We start from the raw sequence: 23,183 nt of genomic DNA on the forward strand, positions 1-23,183 counted from the left end.
CTGTTAGTCTTTTGGTGTTGGCAGTAAGTACGATGTCTTAAAAATCTGGGGCAGGGTCAATACTATGGGTGTTGTGATTGGACGGCCACTGCAACAATGCAGAATACTATGTCATGCTGCCCCATATGTATATGGAGCCATTACTCTACAAGAAGCAGCATAACAGCTCCTTGTACATATGGTGCAGTGAAACGCACCACAGGATTGTCAGAGAAAGTGACGCTTTGGTGGTGCAGGGCCTCTTTAATCTGGCCCTTTGTCTTACAGACAGAAATGTAATGGTTGTCAGTTGTTCAGTCCTAAAACAGAGTTGACTTGCTTACTCAGCTGAACAAGTTGAATGTGTAACAGTTGTCCATGCTCCTAATTGTCAACAATCACTAAGCTATGAGTTTCTGTCATGTCTTGCAGGTGGACCTCCACACTGGAGAGGTGTCGCAGTTTGAAGACCTCGACGCAGCCAGTAAGTGTCACCCTGTGCATCACGTGTCATTTCAGGATTTTTAGTGAGGGTGTATGATGGGTGCAATGCAATCTTGAAATGGCATGTGTGACCAATTAGATAACATCATCTGAGTTAGGGTATTGACATCATGTTAGGGTATTGACATCATGTTTGTTGCAATGTTGAGGATGTAGATCAAGTTGATAGTTGCACAAGTGCCAACCGAAAAAGGAAAGCATGCCCACATACACAGTTATGTCAGTCAAGGTATGTGTCAGACGTGCTGTTTAACTGATTAGCATGCCTGTAACATATTTGTCACAGCCCATTAATATCACTGTGTGCCACTCGTTGCTTTAAGCTACTCAGGACATGGCTTAAATGATGTACATGTGTTGAGGCCTCTAGGGGGCCTATGAAGGAGACACTTGCACCACCAGTGCCTCACTACTCTTCAGAAATTGAGTGAGAAAGCAGGTGTGCAAGGAGCCTTATTGTGCTGGGCAACAGTCAGTTGAGTACACAATGAGATTTCAACTCTGCTCCAGATGGATGTGGGACATGTCTACGGATTGTGGCAAACTAGATGTGTGCAGATTAACCAACATGATCTACCCATCATGATAACTGTGAGTGAGCTTGGTCACATCACTCGTGTATAGAATGTGGAAGCTGAGTGTATAACTGGGACTTAGGAGATGTAAAACATGCATTTTTACAGGTAGTTCGATAAGAAGGAATGCTGTTGCTGCACCCAGTGCAGCACCACTCTTTATGTGCCCATTAGGGCACCCATACAGCCACCATATGTGCGCCAAATAAGAAATTTTGCACACCATGCCACAGGGTAGGGGGCAATAGGTACAAAATCTGCAAACAATATAAATGTACTATTCAGGCTTAGGGCAAACGATATGGGCACTAACCCTAAACTGTAGATAGGGGCCCGTTGGAGCAATGGTGTGCCCCCTTGTAACTCCTGCTCTGAGCAGGTGTTAACTGAAGAAAACATGTATGATGCATTGGTATTCCTTAGAATTCTGGGTGCCATTTTTCCTGCCCTTCTACCAGGTGAACCCCACCTTGCATCCATGATGACTGGCCAAGGCTTAAATTAGCGCCAGGGGTGTAAAAGTGGTGGAATGCATGCATTGTGCCACTTTGTGACTATGGCACAGGGATTTGGGGCTTGTTGGGCCACTTGATCCTCACAAGTATGATGACACAAATGTGGCGCAAGGAGGCACTAGTTCACTTACCTCTGGGCCCTTATGGTCAACAATGGATAGCTGTTAACCCAGTGACATGTACATGATACTGTAGATGGCTGATAGGAAGTTTAGTCTTCAATTGGTAATTGACATTGTTGTGGAATGTTTGGTGGATTGCATGTGTCATCTGAGGATGCTGTGTACATTGCATGTTTGTTCTACCTCTACCCAATGCAGTATTTGATGCCATGTTGTAGGAGGCTGGGCTGGTGTGTAGTGGGTACCTAAGGTACTTACACCTTATACCAGGTCCAGTTATCCCTTATTAGTGAAATGTAGGCAGTGCTCTAGCAACTTAGGCTGTCAGTAGGTAGCTGTAGCAGAACAGCCTAGGCTGAAATAGGAGACATGCAAAGCTCCTGCAATACCACTATAGTTACACAGTACTTATACACAAAAAAGACAATACTCAGTGTTACCAAAAATAGAGGTACTTTATTTTAGTGACAATATATACACTAGTAACCAAACTCAGTTACGTAAACAGTCACATAATAGTGCAAACAGTAGAAAATACAACAGATTGCAATGAGCCTAGGGGCAACACAAACTATATACTAAAATAGTGGAATGCGAATGACAAATTCCCCCCAGGTAAGTGTAGTGTGTAGACGGACACTGGGAGAGTAGGAAAACACCAAAGGTAAGTAAAGTACCCCACCCCAGAGCCCAGGAAAGCAGGAGTAAAGTACACTAAGTTTCCTCAGGACACACTACAAGTCGTGATAAAGGATTATGCAAGAACCAAGCAAGACTGCAAGCAACAAATGATAGATTCCTGGACCTGAAGCCCTGTGGAGAGAGGACACCAAGTTCAGAAGTCGAAGAAGAGTCCAGGAAGGATAGGAGCCCCTGCCCACATAGCAAAAGGTGCAAAAGTGGATTCTCTGGTCAGAAGAAAAGTACAGAAGTGCACCAAAGATGATGGCTGTGGGTTCCTGAGTGGCGCAGGAGATGTCCCACGTTGAGTTGTTGGATGCAGGCTGTTTGCATCGCTGGATATCGCTAACAAGCTTTGGTTCAAGCAAGTATGTGGTTTGCGTAAAAAAGGAGCTGCCTGGGCTCGGACTGAGGAGACAGAGGGGGCTCTCAGCACTTCAGAGAGCCCTGAGAAGACCAGGCAGCACCAATGGGAGTCACAGAACACGGTGACAAAGAAAATGCAAAGTGCAGTCGTCCCAGCACTACACTGAAAGGTCCCATGCTGCCGGAGAACATCTCAGGGAACAGTGCATTGCAGGATGGAATGCTGGGGACCTGGACTACGCTGTGCACCGAAGCTCAAGGAGCTGCAGAAGGCGCAGTGCACAGGGGTACTGTCACAGCATGGGAGGCAAGCTCTTACCTGCTCCAAATTTGGACTGCTGGACCTTTGGACAGTCTGGGTCACTTCCGTCCACCACCTGTGTTCCAGGGGGCACGCTCGTCGTCAGGAGAGGAGTTCCAGAGTACCTGTTGTCGTCGCAGAAGTGTGCCTGCAGAAGCAAGGACGTGACTCCATCACTCGTCTGGGGATTCCTTCGGTTTTTCTGGTGCAGACTGGAGACAGGCAGTCCTCAGAGCGTGCACACCTTGGAAACTGCTGCAAATGCTGACTAGAGCTGAAGTTGCAGGTCTTAGGAGTCATCCTGGATACTTTGTTGCAGTTACAGCAGTTCTTGGAGCAGTCTGCAGTTGATCCGACTGTCTGAAGCTGAAGCAGAGGATGCAGAGGAGTCCTGGAGGAATCTTGCAAACCGAATCTGAGGAAACACCCAGAGGAGAGACCCGAAATAGCCCTGAGAGAGGGATTGGCTACCTACCCAGCTATGCACCTATCAGGAGGGGTCTCTGACGTCACCTGCTGGCACTGGCCACTCAGAGGTCTCCAGAGGGTCCCCACATCTTGGAATCTAAGATGGCTAACGCCAGGGACACTCTGGAGGAGCCCTGGGGTGGTGATGGACCGGGGAGTTGTCACTCCCCTTTCCTTTGTCCAGTTTCACGCCGGAGCAGGGACTGGGAGTCCCTGAACCGGTTTAGACTGGATTATGCAAGGAAGGCACCGTTCGTGCACTTCAAAGCATTTACGGAGGCTCTGGGAGCCTACCCCTCCCATGCCTCTAACACCTATTTCCAATGGAAGAGGATGTAAGACCAGTCTCCTAAAGGAAATGCATTGTTCTGCCTTCCTAGGATTGAGCTGCTCAATCCCCAGGAGGGCAGAAAACTATCTGTGAGGTGGCAGCAGTTGGGGCTGCAGTGGAAACCTCAGGGAGCTGGTTTGGCAGTACTGGGAGTCCTGGTGGAGCCTCCAGGATGCATAGGATTGCCCCCCAATACCAGATTTGGATTGGGGGGTCAATTCCATGATCTTAGACACCTCACACGGCCACATTCGGAGTTACCATTGTGAAGCTAAATATATGTATTGACATATATGTAGTGCACGCTTATAATGGTGTCCCCGCACTCACGAAGTTTGGGGAATTGGCCCTTGACAACGTGGGGGGACCTTTGCTAATGTGCCCTCACACACAGTAACACACACAGTAACTTTGCACCTAGCCTTCAGTAAATGAAGGTTAGACATATAGGTGACTTATAAGTTAACTGGTGCAGTGAAAGATGGCTGTGAAATAGTGTGTGCACTGACACACACTCACAAACAGGCCTAAATGGGGGTAACCATGCTAGAAAGAGGCCACCTTCCCACACATGTTCGCCTCAGGTTTTAGCTGCTACTATGACCACAGCACAGAAACGTGCTTTTAATAAGAGGGCAGAGCGTTTCTACCGCATCATGGAGGTACAGGCAGGGTCCCAGAAGAGGGCAGGAGATATAGACAGGAAAAGTAATTGGGGGCTTAGATTGCCTTTCCACATGGGGGACCTCCTAAAAAGGCCGTAAAATTGCAAAGCACATCAGGCACGACATCAGGGGTCAGGGGTGCCTCAGCTGGTCCAACCCCCTCCACATCAACAGCACCTATGGCAACACAGCCACCTCAACAGCCACCTGCAGCAGCCACATCCTCCAACTTTTAGGCAGACATGAGGGGGACAAGGCAGACATTATTGCGAGATTGGACAAACTTGAACAGGACAATGCTCGCAATTTCAAATTGCTGACATATTGCAAAAATAAGCTGAAGAAGCTGTAATAATGTAAATTCACAGCCTCCCATTTCCTTCCCTTCTCCGTTTGTATTTTGTAATTCATTTTAGTGGGTTTTAGGTGCGTAGTGATAGGTCAGGTAACATAAATTCGGTTAGTTGTAGGATTAAGTAAGTATAGGTGAGGGGTGGGTTTTTGTATCTTTTTGAGTTTTGGGGAGGTTGAGTGGGGGGTTATGTATGGGGCTCTATGATAAAATAAATAAACAAATTACAAAAAAATATATATTTGTTTAGGATATAGGTTAAGTTAGTATATGTGTAGCTTTAGTTAATGGTGTCCTAGTTGTATCTTGTTTTTAAAAGGGTGGGGGGGACAATGTTTAGTGTGTGGCGTTAAATGTATAAGATTTGACTGTAGTGGCTGTTGACATGGCTCATCATTTACTTGCTACCAGAGGCTCAGTGACATGTTACAAACCCCAGGTTGTAGTTGTTAATTGTGTGTTGCATTGTTCATCACACCTGCGGCAACTTTTCAAGGTATTTTGTGCATTGATCCCACACCACCATATTCCTTGCAGGCATGGTAGCACATCATTTACATTCCTATTCATCATTGTGGACATGTCCACAGTGGTGTAATGAGTGTTGTCACTATTTTGGTGCTTTACTGCATTGGCACCATGAATGATGGCACAGCACAGGGAGGTCCATTGCTTACAATGCTTGTGTTACTTTGTCATCTGCGTTTAGCAGTCCTCACACATGTGCTAATTGGATGGCACAGTGCAACCATAATTGATTGTCAGCCCCATTAGTGCGCCCCTCCCTACAATAAGGACATTTCCTTGCATACAGCACATCTGCCACAGGCATATGTTGGTGTAAGGATGTACAATGTGGATCAAAGCATTCATTTTGAGACTTTGTTAAGGTGGCACGAGGGGAATGGGCAGCTTGGTTCCACATTGGTAACTATTTGTATGATGGTACTGTTGCATTACGGGCTAGTGACATTGTGCCCATAGTGCAACATTGATGCTGCTTGTGTCTGTTCTTACGGATGAGGGTGTCCCTTTATGCACAACACCAACCATTCACACAACACGACAACCCTGTTATATGGTGAAGTTTTAGTTACTTGTACAGCAGCACAAATAATGATCACAGACATGCTCCAAATGTTGTATAAGTTAACTTTTGTGCCCATTCTCTAATGGTACATGGAGGTGTGTGAGAGTTGTTGTTGGGCCACCCTGTGCGGGTTGCGTACCACATGTTGCACACTGAGGCCCTGATTTTTTCTTAAGTGGCGCAGTGGCGAAAATAGTTGCACTGTGCTGCGCCACTTTTGAAACGCAGGGAAGCGCTGTATTTTTTGGAATATGGCACACCCCTGCGTTTCCCTCAGCGCCTGCGCAGATTTAAGCTCCCTGCACAAACACAGGCATCCTTGCACCATAGTGCAAGGGTGCCTGTGCTGAGGGGATAGATTGTTTATGTGCAGGAAGGTGTCCCTTCCTGCACATAAACAATCTATTATGGCAAGGTGTCATTTCTATGTGTGCTGCAGGATGCAGAACACATGAGAAGGGCAATGACACAAGGAAGATGGAAGGCAGTTTGCCTTGTTGTGCCATCCTGACACTACCCCTGGGGTGGGGTTTACTTTAGTCACAGTCTCTGGTGAACATGTTGTCTTGGATCTGGGGTAACAACAATATGCAATGGTTGTTGTTGTAGCACAGCCACGGCCACACTGACTGCACGCCCCTTCCAAGCAAAGTGCTGCATGGGTAGGAGCCATATTTACAAGGTGGTGTTAAGCCACAGTAAGTGAGGCTCTGTGGGGATGGGGGCCTTTTGATTCTGTCCCAATGTAACCCGATGCAATCCTTATACATACATTCAATGTGTCCTATGTGCCTCCCCCTTCCGCCATTTGTGCGATTCCAGATAGCCCTCCCCTGCAACTAACCCTACATTTGTGGTAGTTCTTGGTAGTCTGCACTGTCCTGCGATTTCAGTGACCAGCTCCTCCGGGATGACCACTGCCACCATCTCCTCCAGCTCACACAGGTCCTCCTGGGGTGCAGGACTTCTACCTCCAGTCTGCAGTGTTACCTTTCAGTTCCTGGCCAGTTTCTCCTTAGCTCTGCGCTTGCAATCATGCAAGCACTTCTTGCAATCAGTGACAGTCCTCTTCACCTCTGCCATGCTGTTGACTTTATCTACTATTGCCTGCCATGTAGCATCTCTCCTACCTATTGGCAGTTTGGAGGTGACAAAGAGCTAGTGTTGGTGTTCCGTCACCAAGATGTCATTCTCCTCCTCACTAAAGCAACACTTCTGCTTCCTCTTCTCCTTCTCCTGGAACTTTGCTGGACCCTCCTGGCTGGTACTTGGCTTATTGGGATCTCCCTGGGGTTTCTCCTTGACTGCATTCTCCATCTTGTCTTCCAATTTTTTTTCTTGCTCACACACTTTTGTTTTTAACTCTAATGCTGTTAAATACTGCACTAACATGTGTTGCTTAAATAAATGTGCATCAAAACATTCTAATGCCATTTTTGCAGCATTAGCGTCATTTTTACTTATGGCATGTCACAAAGGTTAGAGTAATTTTTTGTTATGTTAACCATTCCTTAGCGCCACTGTGGTGCTAGGGAAAGGCGTTAGCTCGCTGTAACTTTTTTGACACACAACTGCACTAGCTCAGTTGTGCGTCATTTTTCTTAAATACGGGACTAAGGTGATCATTATGACATTGGCGGTGAGTGATAAAGTGGCAGAAATACCGCCGACAGGCTGGAGGTAATTACCTCCAAATTAAGGCCAAGGCAGTGAGAACTCCCATAGACAGCCAATGTACCACACCATCCGCCAGGGCGTTAACACCACTCACCACTGTGGTAGTCATCAACAGCCTGGTGGAAGACAAGGTACTGCCCACCATATTATGAACCTGCAATCCACCACGATTTCCGGGGCAGAACCAACGCCATCAAAAGCTTGGCGGAAACACTGCTTAGAAGACTAAAGACTCACCATCAGAGACACAGAGAAGAACAACGCCGCCATGGAACCGGAACTGCAAGTCTTACCGATGCTCTTCTACGCCATGCTCCACCAGGAACACCAACGCCGACGAAGACGACGACGGTGAGTACAGCCGCCTAAGCACACAAGGGAGGGAGGGAGGAAAAGGAGAGTGACACACACACACACACACACACACACCAGACACATAAACACTATACACACAACTAGCTGCAGATGTAAACCAGTGGCACATGACACATGGCATAGTAATACAAGGACTACGGTTCGGAAGTAATGAAAATGTATTAGCAAGGCAAAAGCCACCACATGAACCAGATATGTACAATTGTCCACAAAGGGCCAATGCCCAGTCCAAAGTACAAAGGGCTCACATGGCCAGAGGGCACAGTCCAAAGCCCAACTCATTTCCTGACAACATCCTCACAGAACTGTGCAGGGGCATCATTATTGAAGTGGGCAGGCACCTCAGGGGGAGGGGGGCATCTCAGCCAAAGTCAGGAACTTGCCCACTCGTCTGGAGGGGGCTCCATTCCCATTTCCCAATGCTGGGGAGGGGAGTGCAAGGTCACAGTCTCTGAGGTGGGGGACTTGCCCACTGCTTCTGGAGGGGGCTCCATGCCCATTTCCCAATGTTGGGAAGTACAAGGTCACAGGCTCTGAGGTGGGAGACTTTCCCACTGCTTCTGGAGGGGGCACCATGCCCATTTCTCAATGCTGGGGAATGCAAGGTCCCAGTCTCTGAGGTGGGGGACTTGACCACTGCTTCTGGAGGGGGTTCCAGGTGCAGCAGTCCCTGGAGGGTGGTCTACATATCTGCTGCTGGAGGTGAGGGCTGCACCGTCTCAGCTGGAGGTGAGGGCTCCGTGACCACTGGTGATGGTGGAGGTACCCTGCCAGCCTCGGCTTGAGGTGAGGGCTGCTGTGTCTCAGCTGTGGAAGGTGCCTCCTGGGTAGCCTCCATTGGAGGTGAGGGCTGCTATGTCTTAGCTGTGGAAGATGCCTCCTGGGCAGCCTCTGCTGGAGGCAAGGGCTGCTGTGTCTCAGCTGGAGGTGAAGGCTTCTTCACTTTCATGGCAGGAGGGGAGGGTTCCTTACCCTCCCTGGCTGTTGGAGTGGGATCCTTCCCCTTCCTGGCTGGTGGAGTAGGATCCTTCCCCTTCCTGGCTGTTGGAGTGGGATACTTCCCCTTCCTGGCTGGTGGATTGGGATCCTTCCCCTTCCTGGCTGGTGGAGTGGGATTCTTCTCCTTCCTGGCTGGTGGAGTGGGATCCTTCACTGTCTTGCCTCCACGACTAGGAGGTTCCTCCATTGTCCCCGTGGACTGTTTGGCTGAGGAGCTGGGTCGTTAGGACCCTGCTCTTGCGGGCAGGATGGGAGGAAGAGGTCAAGTTTGGCAAGGAAAAGCCTGTTAGGGACGGTGTGGTGGCATGAGGGATGGGAGAGGAGGTTGAGGGAATGGTTGTTGGAGGAGTACTTCTGCTGGACTTGGATGCAGGTGCATGGGGAGTGTGCTGATGTGAGGTGAATAGCTGGTGGGTGTCTGAGTGCCTGCGTTTGTGTCCTTTGGGGGGGACAGACAGGGTGGGAGAGGACGCAGGGGATGCGTGGATGGATGTTGTGGAGGTGTCTGCAAGTGAGGTATGTGTGCTGATTGGTGTGGTGATGCTGGTGGTAGATGTTGAAGCAGTGCAGGTGTGAGTCTGGATGTGACTGTGAGGGAGTTGGAGAAGGAGGAGGAGGAAGTGGGGGAGACAGTGGAGGCAGTGGATGTGGTTGTGTGTGCAACTGACTGGTGTTTGCGTGAGTGCTTGTGGACTGAAGTATGGTGCCTGTGTTTGATTGTGCCACTCTTGTGTATTGTCTTGTGTGCATGCTCATCTGTTTGTGTGCATTGGATGGTTTGGGGTTCTGGAGACTGGGACTGAGAAGGGGTAGTTGTAGGGGGGACGGTAGGAACAGGGACAATGGCTGCCATCAGAGAGGAGGCCAGAGCCTAAATCGATCTCTGTTGGGCCCCCAATCCACCGTGGATGCCCTCCAGGAATGCAGTGCATTGCTGTATCTGGGATGCCAGTCCCTGGATGACATTCACAAAGGTTGACTGCCCTACAGACATGGATCTCAGGAGGTCAATAGCCTCCTCACTCAGGGCAGAAGGGCTCAATGGGGCAGGGCATCAAGTGCCTGGGGTGACTGGGAGGGCTGGTACGGGGGTGGCAGCTGTACCTGCAGCTGGGGTGGTCAAAAAGGTGTCCGCCACCACCAGAGAACTTCCATCGGAGGAGGTTTCTGAGTCAATGTTGTCACCTCCTGTCTCAGCCGTTCTGCTCCCCTCGCCTTCTATCCCACTGGTTTCCTCAGCGTCGGTGGAATCTGCCTTCTGAGTCCTGTAGGATGCAGCTCCCTCTGTTGCTGGTGCACCTGCTCCTCCGCCAGATGATGCTAATGCACACATGGACAGGATGACAGAAGATAAAAGAGGGGGAGAGAGAGAAAGGGAACACTGGGTCAATTACTGCACCAACACCACAGTTGGCATACACAGCACTGTCACATACAGGGACAAGGATTGAGCACTATGCATTGCACTGCCATTGATTTGGGTAGATGCCATAGCAAGATTAGGGCCAAACACCGCCAACTGTGCACCTCCTGGGACCCACAAAGCCATGACTGACATGGAATGCAAACAAGCTAGGTTACCTGCATTTGCCATACACCCATTACCCTTGAGCTGTATCACGCTGCAATGTCTGGCCTGGCATTATGGGGCACCCACTAACTCACACGCAGCACCCGAATCCCATGCCACCTGCCAATTATTGTGGTAATGCCCACTGTACGCACCCCCTTGTGGCTGCTGTGATTCCCTCAACGGCCCATCAAGCTCTGGGTAGGCCACCATCAGTATGCTGTCCATCAGGGGGTCAGGTTCCGAGGGGCACCCCTTCCTCATTGGGAGGCCATCCCCAGCTGGGCCTTAGCAGTCTTCCATGCCCAGTTTCTCAGGTCCTCCCACCGTTTCCTACAGTGGGTGCTCCTCCTGCTCTATAGCCCCAGGGTCCGCACGCCCTTGGCGATGACACACCACAATGCCTTCTTTTGATGGGCACTGACCTGCAGAGGGAATGCAGACAGGAGGACACCATTACACATACAATCCAGCCTATCACACATATGGCTCACGAATCCCGTTTCCATCACCATTGGCACACACCTCGTCTGGCGTCTACCATGTTCCCTACACCAGACATCCCCCCTGATGATGCAATGCTCACACACACATCCCCATGCATCCATTCCATATGCATCGTGTCCAGGGTGTACTCACATGTTGGTCTGGAGGCCCATACAGAAGTCCATACTGGGGTAGGACCCCATCCACCAGTCACTCCAATTCCTTCGAAGTGAAGGCAGGGGACCTTTTCCCAGTCACGCGGGCCATGGTAGGTTCCAGACACAGGTCACAGCAGCACATGCAGTGTAGGTGTCGTCCTGTGTAAAGTCAGGAAACAAGTGAGGATTTTGAAAGAAAATGGCAGTCACGTCCGCAGCGGTATACACCGTCACCTCCGCCGCTGATCCCCATTGGCCACTGTACTCCATAGAGCCCCATATTAGCCAATGAGGAATTGCACGGTGGTTCAAAAACGCCTTCCGCCATGACGCCCAATGTCAGCGGAGTTACCTCACCTCCACCTCTCCCAAGATACAGGACTGGCAGTCGCCATTTCATGGTGTTGTACAACAATCAGATAAACCATAACTGTGACATTGCCTAAAATAGCACATACATTGCCATTTCCACTGTCCCTTCACATTGATGCTGTATATACGCTGAGGTGGTGGTTTCATTGTTCAAATTGTGACAGCCTACTCACTCTTGTGTCCCTTAGATACCTACCGCTGCGGATGAATAGGGGGAGGAGACAAACCCCCTGTACAGACCCCTTGTCGACTTGGCTACGCTGGAAGACAGACACATTATACTCACCTATAGACTGGAAAGGGCCACAATCACAGAGCTGTGTGCCCAACAGGAACCTGACCTTATATTAGCCATCCGTCAACCCACTGGGATCCCCCTCTTAGGCAAGTGCTATCAGTGCTCCATTTCCTGGCAACTGGTTCTTTCCAAGTGACAGTGGGTTTGGCAGCAGGAATGTCACAGCCAATGTTCTCAATTATGCTGGCAAGGGTTCTATCTGCCCTGGTGAAGCACATGTGTAGCTACATTGATTTCCCCCTGTTAAGGCAGGATTCTATGCACTGGGGCATATCCCCTCTATTATTGGGGCGATTGACTGTACACATATTGCATTTGCCCCCCCCCGCCAGAATGAACAGGTGTTAAGGAATCGGAGGAGTTTCCACACAATGAAATGTGCAAATGGTGTGCCTGGTGGACCAGTACATCTCCCACATCACTGCTAAGTATCCTGGGTCGGTGCATGACGCCTTTGTCCTGAGGAATGGCAGCATCCCAAATGTGATGGCTCTACTACAGAGGCACAGGGTGTGGCTAATAGGTGAGCCAGAGTCCCCACCCACTGTATGTCAGTGTATGCCTTCAGGTGTTATCCCCATAGGATTGTGTAAGGCTACATTGTGTCCCTCACTTCTTGCAGGTGAATCTGGCTACCCAAACCTATTGTGGCTCCTGACCCCTGTGAGGAATGACAGGACAGGGGCTGAGAACCGTTATAATGAGGCACATGGGCAAACCAGACGAATAATTGAAAGGACCTTCGGCCTCCTGATGGCCAGGTTCAGGTGCCTCCATCTGGCAGGTGGATCCCTGTGCTACTCACCCAGGAAGGTCTGCCAGACAGTAGTGGCATGCTTTATGTTGCTCAACCTGGCCCTCAGACGACATGTGCCTTTTCTGCAGGAGGAGGAGACTGGAGATGCCCCTGTGGTAGCAGTGGACCCTGAGGACAGTGAGGATGAGGAGGCAGAGGATGAGGATGTGGACAACAGGACATCAGTTATACATCAATACTTCCAATGACACACAGGTGAGACAGTGGAACTGATCATTGCTCTGAATATTGATTTCATCTGTGTGACTGTGGCATGATGGCATTTGCTTCCTTTGCATGTAAACTTACTGTCACTTATAGCATGTCATTTAACAGATGTTGGTGATATAACAATAGTGTCCTGATGTGATTACTGCAGACAGCTACAGGTCATTAATTGGATGCTATCACAGTGTTCATATCATTTGCACCAGATGTGACTGTTCCCCTACATGCACATTCTCAACACATAAAATACTATCAGTCAAGTTGTATTCAAGGGTGTTTATTGTAGTGCTATAAAATTGAGGGTAAAGTGCAACGGAATGGGGTGATGGTAGAGGAAAGTCCAGGGTATTGTTCCAGTCTGTTTGTAGCACACGTGCAGTGTCCAAGGGGCCAAAGGAAAGGGAGCAAAGGCAGTTCAAACTGGACAAGGTGACAGGGTGGGACACAAGGGGCACAATCAGGAGATTCTCATTTCCTGCTGGTGGTCTTGGCAAGTGTCTCTGGTTTCTGTCTGGGTCGCAGGGAATGTTTGCGGGTGGTTCACCTTCTGCAGGGGGAGGGGTGCTGGTGGCCTTTGTGTCCTGTGGCGGGGCCTCCTGCCCAATAGCTGCAGCAGAGGTGGTAGGCTGCCCAATAGAAAGGCTAGTGGTAGGAGCCCGCTGGTATACTGTTGATTCCCTCATGATGATGGCCATGTCTGCCAGCACCCCTGCTATGGAGATCATGGTGGTGTTGACAGCCTGCAAGTCCTCCCTGATCTCCAGATGGTGTTCCTCCTGCAGCCGCTTGTTCTCCTGCGTGTTGTCAAGGATCTGGCCCATCATGTCCTGCGATTGTTGTAGGCACCCAGGATCTTGGTGAGTGCCTCCTGGAGAATCAGTTCCCTGGGCCTGTCCTCCCCCTGGCGCACAGCGTTCCTCCCAGTGTCCCTGTTCCCCTCTGCCTCTCTCCCCTGAACGGTGTGCCCACTGCCACTGACCCTAGGTCCCTGATTGTCTTGGGTGTAAGGTGTGGACTGGGGTCCCTGTACAGGTGGGCACACTACTGATTGATGTGTTCTGGGGACAGAGGTGTGGGGATGCTGGGTGGGTGCTGAGGTGTTGGATACTGATGGGGGAGGCTCTGTAGTCATCTGTGAGTGGGCTGGGATGACCGACTGTTCAGTAGTCCCTGATGGGCCTGGTTGTTGATCCAGATCCTGAAGCCCAGACTTATTGTCCTAACTGGGGGCATCTTCTGTTGGAGGACTGGATAGTCATGGCACCTCCTCTCCGCTGACATTGGCTGGGGCACCTGCGGGGATGGAAGTGATGTATTATGCTTCATGCCTGTGACATAGTGTACATCCTTAGCTTCCCCTCTATCAATGCTGTTGCACTGCCACCTTGGTTTGTGTATATTGATGTAAAGTGGGATTGTTAGTTCCCCCTTGCTCTGCATGCTTTAGTGATGGGTGTCCATGCAGGGCTGGGAGGGCTGTCCATGCATTGGGATTGCATGCAGGGCTGGACATTGGGGATAGTCATATGTGTAGGTGCAGTGTGTGGGATGGAGTGGAATGATGGGAGTGAGGGTGAGGGTGTGAGATGGCATGCAGGTATGGGGGTTGCTAAGTAATAAATATTGACTCACCAGTGTCCAGCCCTCCAGCAACTCCAGTGAGTCCCTCAGGATGCAGTAATGCCAAGACTTGCTCCTCTCATGCTGTGAGCTGTGGGAGAGGAGGTGGGGGTCCACCACTAGTCCTCTGTATGGCGAGCTGGTGCCTTGCTGCTATGGAAAGCACCTTCCCCCGTAGGTCGTTCCACCTCTTCCTGATGTCGTCCCTTGTTCTTGGATGCTGTCCCACAGTGTTCACCCTGTCCACGATTCTCCACCATAGCTCCATCTTCCAGGGAATGGATATTTGCTGTACCTGTCCTCCAAACAGCTGTGGCTCTACGCTATCTATTTTCTCCACCATGACCCACAACTCCTCATCTGTGAAACGGGGGTGCCTTTGTATTGACGTGGGTGTTGTGTGTAAGTGTGTGAGTGTTGGGTACTGTGGTTGGGTGTGTGAAGTGGGGTGCATGAGGGATGGATAGGTGTAAGTGGTGTGTGTGTCTAGCTGTCACAGTGGTCTTGGTGTCAGTCTGGTGGCAATGATTTGTATTTGTAAAGGGTTGTGGGTGATGTGGGTGTGTGTTTTATAGTGCTGTGGGTGGGTTGGGTGTTGTGTGTGTATGAGTGTCAGGTGTGTGTTTGGTATTGGCCAATGTTGTGCAGTTTAGTATTTGGGTGTCCATTCTGATGGCGCCGGTGTGAACCGCCAATGGTTTACCGCCGTTGAATGTCCGCCATGGTGATTCGTGGGTCATGATGTAGTAGGCGTTGTTTTGCTGGCGTAACGGTATGGGTGTTGGTACCGTCACTTTAGCACTGACCTTTGGTCGGTGGATTTTTGTATGTGTCAGTATTCTGTCAGATTGGAGTGTGTGTGTGTGTGTGACATAGTATTGCGTACGGATATTGGCCACTGCAGCGGTATGTTGGGGGCCATCACTGTGGCGGTAAGCAGCATTTGCTGCCAATGTCATAATGAGTGCCTAAGTTCCTAAGTTTGAGCTTCCGCCTAAGACAGTTTTAAAACATTCCTATAGGCTTCTCTTGGAGCAACGAGAGACCCTATTTTAAACAGAGCACGTGTGGCAGACGCCTTGTAACCAAGCCATAAAACTCAGCGAATATGAAAAACAAAAAAAAGTTGAAACAAAATGGGTAGACTGAGATTCTGACGGGCACACGTCCTTATGTTTTTTTAAGCTTTCACATCACAAAACTGCTCAAGTAAAGAGTAACATCTGTATACTTTTAGCGAGCTTATTGTCTTTCCATAATAATGGCTAACCTCTGCACTCTCCAAAATATTGCAATCGTTTAAGAAGAAAAAGTGTGGTATTTATTTATTTATTTCAGGTTATGTAATATTTGTACATTTCGGAATGAACCAGGGGCTGCTTAGAACTCATTTAACAAGTGAAATCTGAATCTTGAAAAAGATGAGGGCCTGAATGGGAGGGAGAGGTGACGACATTTAAGGATTATGAAGCATTACATATGAAGAAGTTGAAGCAGTTGGAACATAACAAATGAAGCAGTGGATTTACGAGGAATGTTCCTTCCTCGCAAATCCACTCTTGACACTGATTGCTACCACCTCCAGATCTTTAATTCAGTGCTGTCACCCAAGTCCTAAAACCTTAATGTCCCAGAGCAAAACGTTACCTGTTTTACAATGCCAATGTTTAAGGATCTTCTTTCTATCTCAGGCGCAAACAAAGACAAGTGAAATCTAAATATATTTCAATAATGAAATCAAAATATATTTCGCTCATGTAAACGTTCACACGCACAACCTTATATTAGTACATGAATTAAAAACGAAAGCGACACCAAACCTGATCTTAGATTTTAATATTTAAATCAGAAATGCAGCTTCCTAAAATTGCACGTGATTTCGAATTCTATAAAGCTGATAATAACGTATTTCAGTTTCAGCAACATCACATATAATTTCCCTGAGATTATTTTGTAAATTATTCTTAACAGTAATGCTGAAAATCTACATTCTTTTAAATCATTACACCTCGGAAGTTGTTTAGCTTGTACAATTTACAATATCATCTATATGATGTGCTCTTGAAATTTCTAAAGGAGAGTGGGCATTTTCATTTGGAAACAAAGTGTAATGTGTATTGAAACTGACCTGAATTGCAATCGGGACTATCTTGTTCTTCGGGTTCTTGTATAACAAACAGATGGGTGCCGCCAGATACTGCATTGTACACGGGTCGGTTTTATTTGCTGAGACACCATCCAGCATCTTAAAGTTCACAATATAAATGTTTCCTTGCTATGGAAGACAAACAACATATTTGGAGGTGGATTATTGCACTATCACCTGCTTCTAAATATAAAGAACACTTTTGAAAACTTACTGTATAAACAATTTCCATATACAAGATTCCTTAGAAATTCGAGTTTACATTTACATTACAAATCATAAAGCAGCTTTACAATATTCTATTTAAATCAGCCTTCTGTACAGCTGCCAGCAGGATAGTTAGGCCGGTTCTATCATAATCAGAGTTCTGGTCTATCCAATCACTGGGGTCTCTGTTTAGGTCGGGGAGGGGGCTCTCTTCACCAAGATACCATCAGGTTGCTGCAATTACAAGGTAGAGGAGGAGGGGGATTAGTACCATCAATATGACGTTTTCCACACCTCTGCTACCACCAGCAACATGCCAAACCTCATCATGTCAAGAGCAGAAGGTGGTAACTGCCATGCGATTTTTGCAATGCCTGGTGGTAGAAGGATACTGTTGTGGTGGCACCTGGGTCTGGCAGCTCAAAGCTGGAGGTACCCTCTGTTTTTCTCTCCCTAGACCTCAGGACATTCTTGGGGAATTACCTGGTGTGCCATTCATGTACAGCAGACTGTGAGAATCCCTTGGAGGTAAGGAAGTAAGTAATAACTTATCATGAATGAATTAAAACCATACACTGTTTTCATCTCAATTCAATTAAAAAGTCGCTATGCCTTAAATGCAAAAAAACACACAGTATACAATTTAGTAAAACAAAATCTCAATTTTAAATCAAGTATAAAACAGGAGGATTGATCAGGACAAGAGGGGCAACCAAAAAGCACAATACTGATTTATTCCAAGCTCTTCACCCCTCAATCATAGCAAAGCTCTGTCGATATACTTATATTCATTGTCATTTGGGGATCTTCCACACAGTACAAATCTCAAAGTGGCTACTGCAAAATAACACCCCTTTTTGAACCTGAGAGGCCTAAGACATTTTTATTGTTTCTCTAAAAGGCCTAAGCGAATACATACAGGGGCATACTTAAGAGCCCCTAGCACCACTGGAGCATCACTGGAGCGTCACTTTACGTGATGCTCCAGTGGCACTAACCTCTGCTCCATATTTACAAGGAGATGCAATGGCATGTTTTGTGGCGTTACGCCTCCTTGTAAATATGGGCCCCTCCAAAGCAGTTTTCTGCGTTAAAGGGGCGTGCAATGGGTGTTGCTGTGGCATGGCATAGCAACACCCATTGCATTTTGATGCTGCCTCAGATTTACATGATTTCTTAGATCTGAGGCAGTGCCAAAATCTAAAGCCACCCCAGGGATGGGGTTACCAAGGCACAACAAGGAGGAATACTTTCCTCCTCGTTTTTAGCTTTTTCTATGTGTGCTCCATTTGCAGCACATATAGAAAGAGCAAAATGCTGGAAATTATTGTTTATGTGCGGGAAGGTGTCTCTTCCTGCACATAAACAATCATTTCAATATGATGCTTTGGCACTTCTGAATGTGGTGCATTCTGCAGCACACACAGAGGTGCCAAATCGGTATTAGTGATTTTTTATGTGCAGGAAGGGACACTTTCCCCCACATAAACAATCACACCCCTCAATGCAGACATTGTGGCACGATGGTGCAAGGATGCCTGCGTTACGGCTGGCAGCTAAATTTAGCGCCAGAGAAGGGGACAACACAAGGGTGTGCTGTATTAAATAAAATACAGTGCATCCCTGCATTGTGAAAATGACAGAGCGCAGAGCTGGCAATTTTGATGCAATGCCGCGCTCCATCATTTTCCTAAATATATGGGCCACAATGCAAATTAGTGTTTCAAGCCTCTAGCAACAGGAACCTCAGCATTTAGAAAAGCCTTGGTAAGGTGCCTCGTTGGTCTGGCCAAAGGACAAGAAAGATACTTTGGCAATTCCTTTTCGGTGAAAGTCCCCACAGTATAATAAAAATGTTTTTTGTGTTCAAATACTTAATGTCCCTTTCTAAAGATTAAGCATTTAGCTGTTTTTTGGCAGCTATCCTTGTTGACGACTGCTCCAATGCTTCGAGATGTAGAGTGCGCAGTGCATTATTTAACAAATGTGACCAAGGTGACAATCTAGCCTGACCTCTTGAAAGTGCATGCCAAACAGTGGCTGTACAAGTAATTTCTTTGGTGTGCTCTGCTACATAACATTTAGCCAGAAAGTGAGACCAGTTTCAGCGATTGTTGCTGCAAATTTAATTCCAGCTTGATTTGTAATTGGCATGAAGAGTTAGGTAGATGGAACATTTGGCTATTTAAGTTACACTATGTTCTACTTAGCGAAGGACCTAACTTGCATGAGAAGGTATCCAGGCTGTAATCGATAGATGAAAGAGACATAGCGTTTATTACTGAATACAGGTGTTTGACCAATGAAGGTTCACGATTATTAAAAAGGCAACATACGGCATATGGCAACATCACAAAATAAAGTGATGGACGTAGTGTTGAAACTTTTCAAACACTCACTTCCAGTCACAGATCTGAGTTAAATCCATTGTTATTTTGCTTGCCACATCATCCCAAGTCAGGCCAAGCCATATGTAAATCAGTCTTGACCCCACTCCCTATGGGAGCAGTCCAGCCTGATCTGCCAAGCCAGGTCCTCCCTGGATAGGATTCAATCATCCTGGGACTGGTTTCAGGGTATAACCCTTCATCAGCCAGGCTAGTTTGAACCCAGAGGCGCAGCAAGCAAGGGACCCACGTCAGGGCATACCCTAGCCACTTAGGGCGCAAAAGGCAACACTAGGGAGCATGGTGAGCAAAAAACAATGGATTAAACCGAGATTTGTGACTGGGGGTGAGTGTTTGCATTGTTCAGCACTCCGTCTATCATCTTTTTGTGTTGCTAACATACGGCATATGCCCAATGTTAATTTGGTGAGTCACAGTCTTTGAGTCAAACCCCTAGATTACAGTGTTTCCTATGTTCCTCAATTTAAGTATAACCAATATACCAGCCTTTCATTTTGCTTAGTTTATTACTAAAAACTTAAAATAACAGATTTGCTTGTATTGGCTGTTAGTCTGTTCTCTGTGTCGTATTTGTTGAGGGCTATCAAGGTCTTCTGCAAGCCAGCTGCTGTGTGGCCTAAACTAATTGTGTCATCTGCATATTGCAGAGTCAGAATACATAGAGAGTATAATCTAACTGGGTGTCATTAATGGCATCTTGTAAATCTGCCACATACAGACTAAAGAGTAAGGCAGCAACAAAAAGCCCTGCTTTAGCCCTCCGTTGGGTATTATTCTTCTAGAGATGCAGCCATAGAGTAACCTGAACCCATATGTTTCTGTGGATTGACTGGCTAGCCCTCTATAATGGGTGGGAAATAGCCAATCTGCCCAATTTTGACCAAAGTAAAGTTATGGTCTACTCCATCAAAACCGTATGAAATCCAATAAAAGAAACAAACAGGGTGCATTTTTTGGCTTTCGCGACCTCATGGGTTAATATTGGTAACATAGAGATGTTATCAGATGTGTTACTGTTCTCTGTGTACCCGTTTATGTCACTGAGCTCAGGTTTTTGTTTCAGGCCAAGTTTAAAATTCCCTTAATAGAATGTTTGCATAGTACTTGGCCTCACATCAAGTAATGCAATCTGTTTCTAACATGGGATCACTTTTTTATATACAGAAGGAAGTAAAGGCTTACCAGGAGGGTGGACTATCTGGGTTTCAAACGCAGAGCAGTAAAGGGTCCAAATGCTATAAACTCAAAAATCAACGTGGAATATAAAAAGAATCTTGAGAAGGCCTTTGAGGCCTGGAGGTCCATTTGATATTGTTGATTTAATAATACAATTGAATTGCAACAAAAAACAACTTCAGCATAGGTTACGATAAAAAGAAACTCCCACCAAGCAGAGTCATTTTTCTCTACTCTGTTGACCCAACTTTGCTCAGAAAATAAATTGCCCAGCTCAACTGAGTGCTGGGAACCAAGGCTGTTTATAAATTGTCGCAATTTTTTTGGCTATTCAGACCTAAAGATTTGTGTTATTATTACCTACTGGTTCTTTGAGTGCGTTCTCCTTGCTTCCCAGAGCCGCTCTTTATACTCTTTCCATACTGGTAAAACAGACCTAAAGAGAAATTTTCTGATTTTTTCTACCCTTTCTTATAAAACAGAATTCAAGGGAAATATTTAGAATCCTTCTACTGTTTTAAATTTTGAGCATACCAGCTTGTTGTGTAGCCATTTTTAGCTACACGTCCATGCATGTTATTTTAGCAAACTAGGCCTGCAGCTGTGCACTTTAACCTAGATATATTTTATTCAGCTTTGTTTATTATTTTAACAGTAGCCACATTTGCGGTCTTGTTTTATTTCTCTCTATCTAGCTGTTCTTTGCCTAGGTCATCAGTGCGTTCTTAAACAAGACATTTCTTTCATTCTGTGCTTTTTCAAAGCTGCAGGAAGATAGGTTGCCAGTAAACGTGGTAAGGCTTTGTCGCTAGTGTTCATAGAAACATACACATCCTTACATAGGGACATTTTCTCAGAACATCAGCTGTTTTATTATAAAAACACTTCTCTGTCCCATACACGTTGGAGGGAGATTCCAGCCAGATGACCACCACTGTATGCTGATTGTTGAACGCTTCGCAACAGCTGCTTATGCAGACTTCAGGCCTCTTGCTCAGGTATGAGGGATGATGCCTTCCCAGGGGAACCTGAATGGCAGTATTAGAGCTTAACATGCTGTGCTCTAGTATAGCCTAGGTAGGAATTATTTTAATGATTTTAGTGACAACATGGTAGCGTTATTTTTATGCTTTCTCTCCTCGTCACTATTTTAATCCTGCCATGCTTCATCGTCCTGGTTATTGCAGTACATGCTTTTTATCTAAGATGCAGTTGCTTCATTAAAACCTTATTGAAACATATCCTGCCTCTGGCTATCCTTGTGTATGTGAGACTAATGGAACTGAGAGAAATGGACGCAATTCGAGTGACCATGATTTCCTTGAGGAGTCAATTATGTCATGCGCTTGTCTTATTAACCATCCCTGCTCTCGGCTTGAGATGAGGCACTGATAGTTAGCCAGAGCAAAACCCAGATTTGGTCGACAGGTGTCACCTGTAGTGAGTTCAGACTCAGTCCCCCACACCACAGGCGGTTCTGCCGCTCAAATCCAGTAGTCTCATTAGAATAATGAGAGCCTACGTGACAAGCTCTTATGGGACACACCCCTAACTTGCAATCTGTTGCAAAATGTCTTGGGGCTCAAACTGAGCATTAACATTGTAATGTAGTCCCATGCAGGACTACAGTTTATAAGGGATGCCCATAGCTACAAAAGGGCCTAACAAAGTGGTGCCACCTTCTGAGGTCCGTAATTTGTTTAATTTATCTGATGTTATGTTGCACCATGAAAGACCATGAAACCATGAAAGATGTTATGAATGTCTGATGTCTCAAATACTGATATGTGAACTGCACAGACTGAGCAGTCTGGTTTATCTTTAATCTTTCAATTATTACATTTGTGGCAAAGAAACTAAATCCCTCTGGAGATTTTATTAGCATTCAAAAAACGTAGATTGAGGGAGTGCAATATCCTCACCAGATTGTAACTCAGTATGTCATACCTCTGTGGAAAGAGGGGTATGGCTAAAATAGAGTCAGTATACACAGAGGATATTTTGTCTGTTAGATTATAAACCAGACTAAGGCTAACACCTCCAACTAATAGAGTTCACGGAAAAGACCAATGTACATCACCCTTGGCAATCAGGTTTTCACCCTAAGCAATCCACTAAATCTGCTCAGTTGGAACTCAAGGTCACTCTAAATCTGATGTTGAATGTAGAGAAGAATGTAGTGCTGATTTTATTAGACTTATCAGCAGCATTCAATACTATTTCCCATGATATCCTGCTCCAGTGCATCAGAGATTGTAGGATTGATGGTTTGGCCCTTTCCTGGTGAAAATCACTATTTACTGATCACAGACAGTCAAGTTGGGCCCTTATTCTTCAGAAGAAACCACAGTCACCTTTGGTGTCCAGCACAGCTCCTCATTGAGCCTGGATGTATTCAACATCTATATGCCTCCTTTGATTTCCTTGATAACATCCTTTGGAATAGATAACATTTTCTACGCAGGCGACACCCAAATGATATTATCGCTGTACAAAACATCACTGGATCAGAGATGAACTTTAAAATTGTTTAACTGCTATCATTCAGTGGATACAAGCCAACCATCTGAAATGTAATACTGACAAAACCAGGATTCTGGTATTGGGCAAGTCAAATGGTTTCATTCCCTCCGAATGATGGTCAGACTTAGCCCCCCTTTCCTCCAGCTACAGTGGAGGTTGTTAGGAACCTTGGAATAAAGTTTTACTCTCTCTGGT

General features: G+C 46.8%; 1 protein-coding gene across 1 annotated transcript in view; it reads right to left on the bottom strand.

Annotated features, from left to right (window-relative positions):
• ALOX5 (arachidonate 5-lipoxygenase) overlaps window positions 1-23,183 on the bottom strand; it is an 859,090-nt gene that overhangs the window by 383,656 nt on the left and 452,251 nt on the right. The window contains exon 7 of the mRNA XM_069240432.1: window positions 16,657-16,803. Within this exon, the coding sequence (XP_069096533.1) occupies window positions 16,657-16,803 (147 nt within the window). The remainder of the gene's footprint in view (window positions 1-16,656; window positions 16,804-23,183) is intronic.

This window comes from Pleurodeles waltl, chromosome 6 (genome assembly GCF_031143425.1).
Source record: "Pleurodeles waltl isolate 20211129_DDA chromosome 6, aPleWal1.hap1.20221129, whole genome shotgun sequence".
NCBI classification, from domain to species: domain Eukaryota; kingdom Metazoa; phylum Chordata; class Amphibia; order Caudata; family Salamandridae; genus Pleurodeles; species Pleurodeles waltl.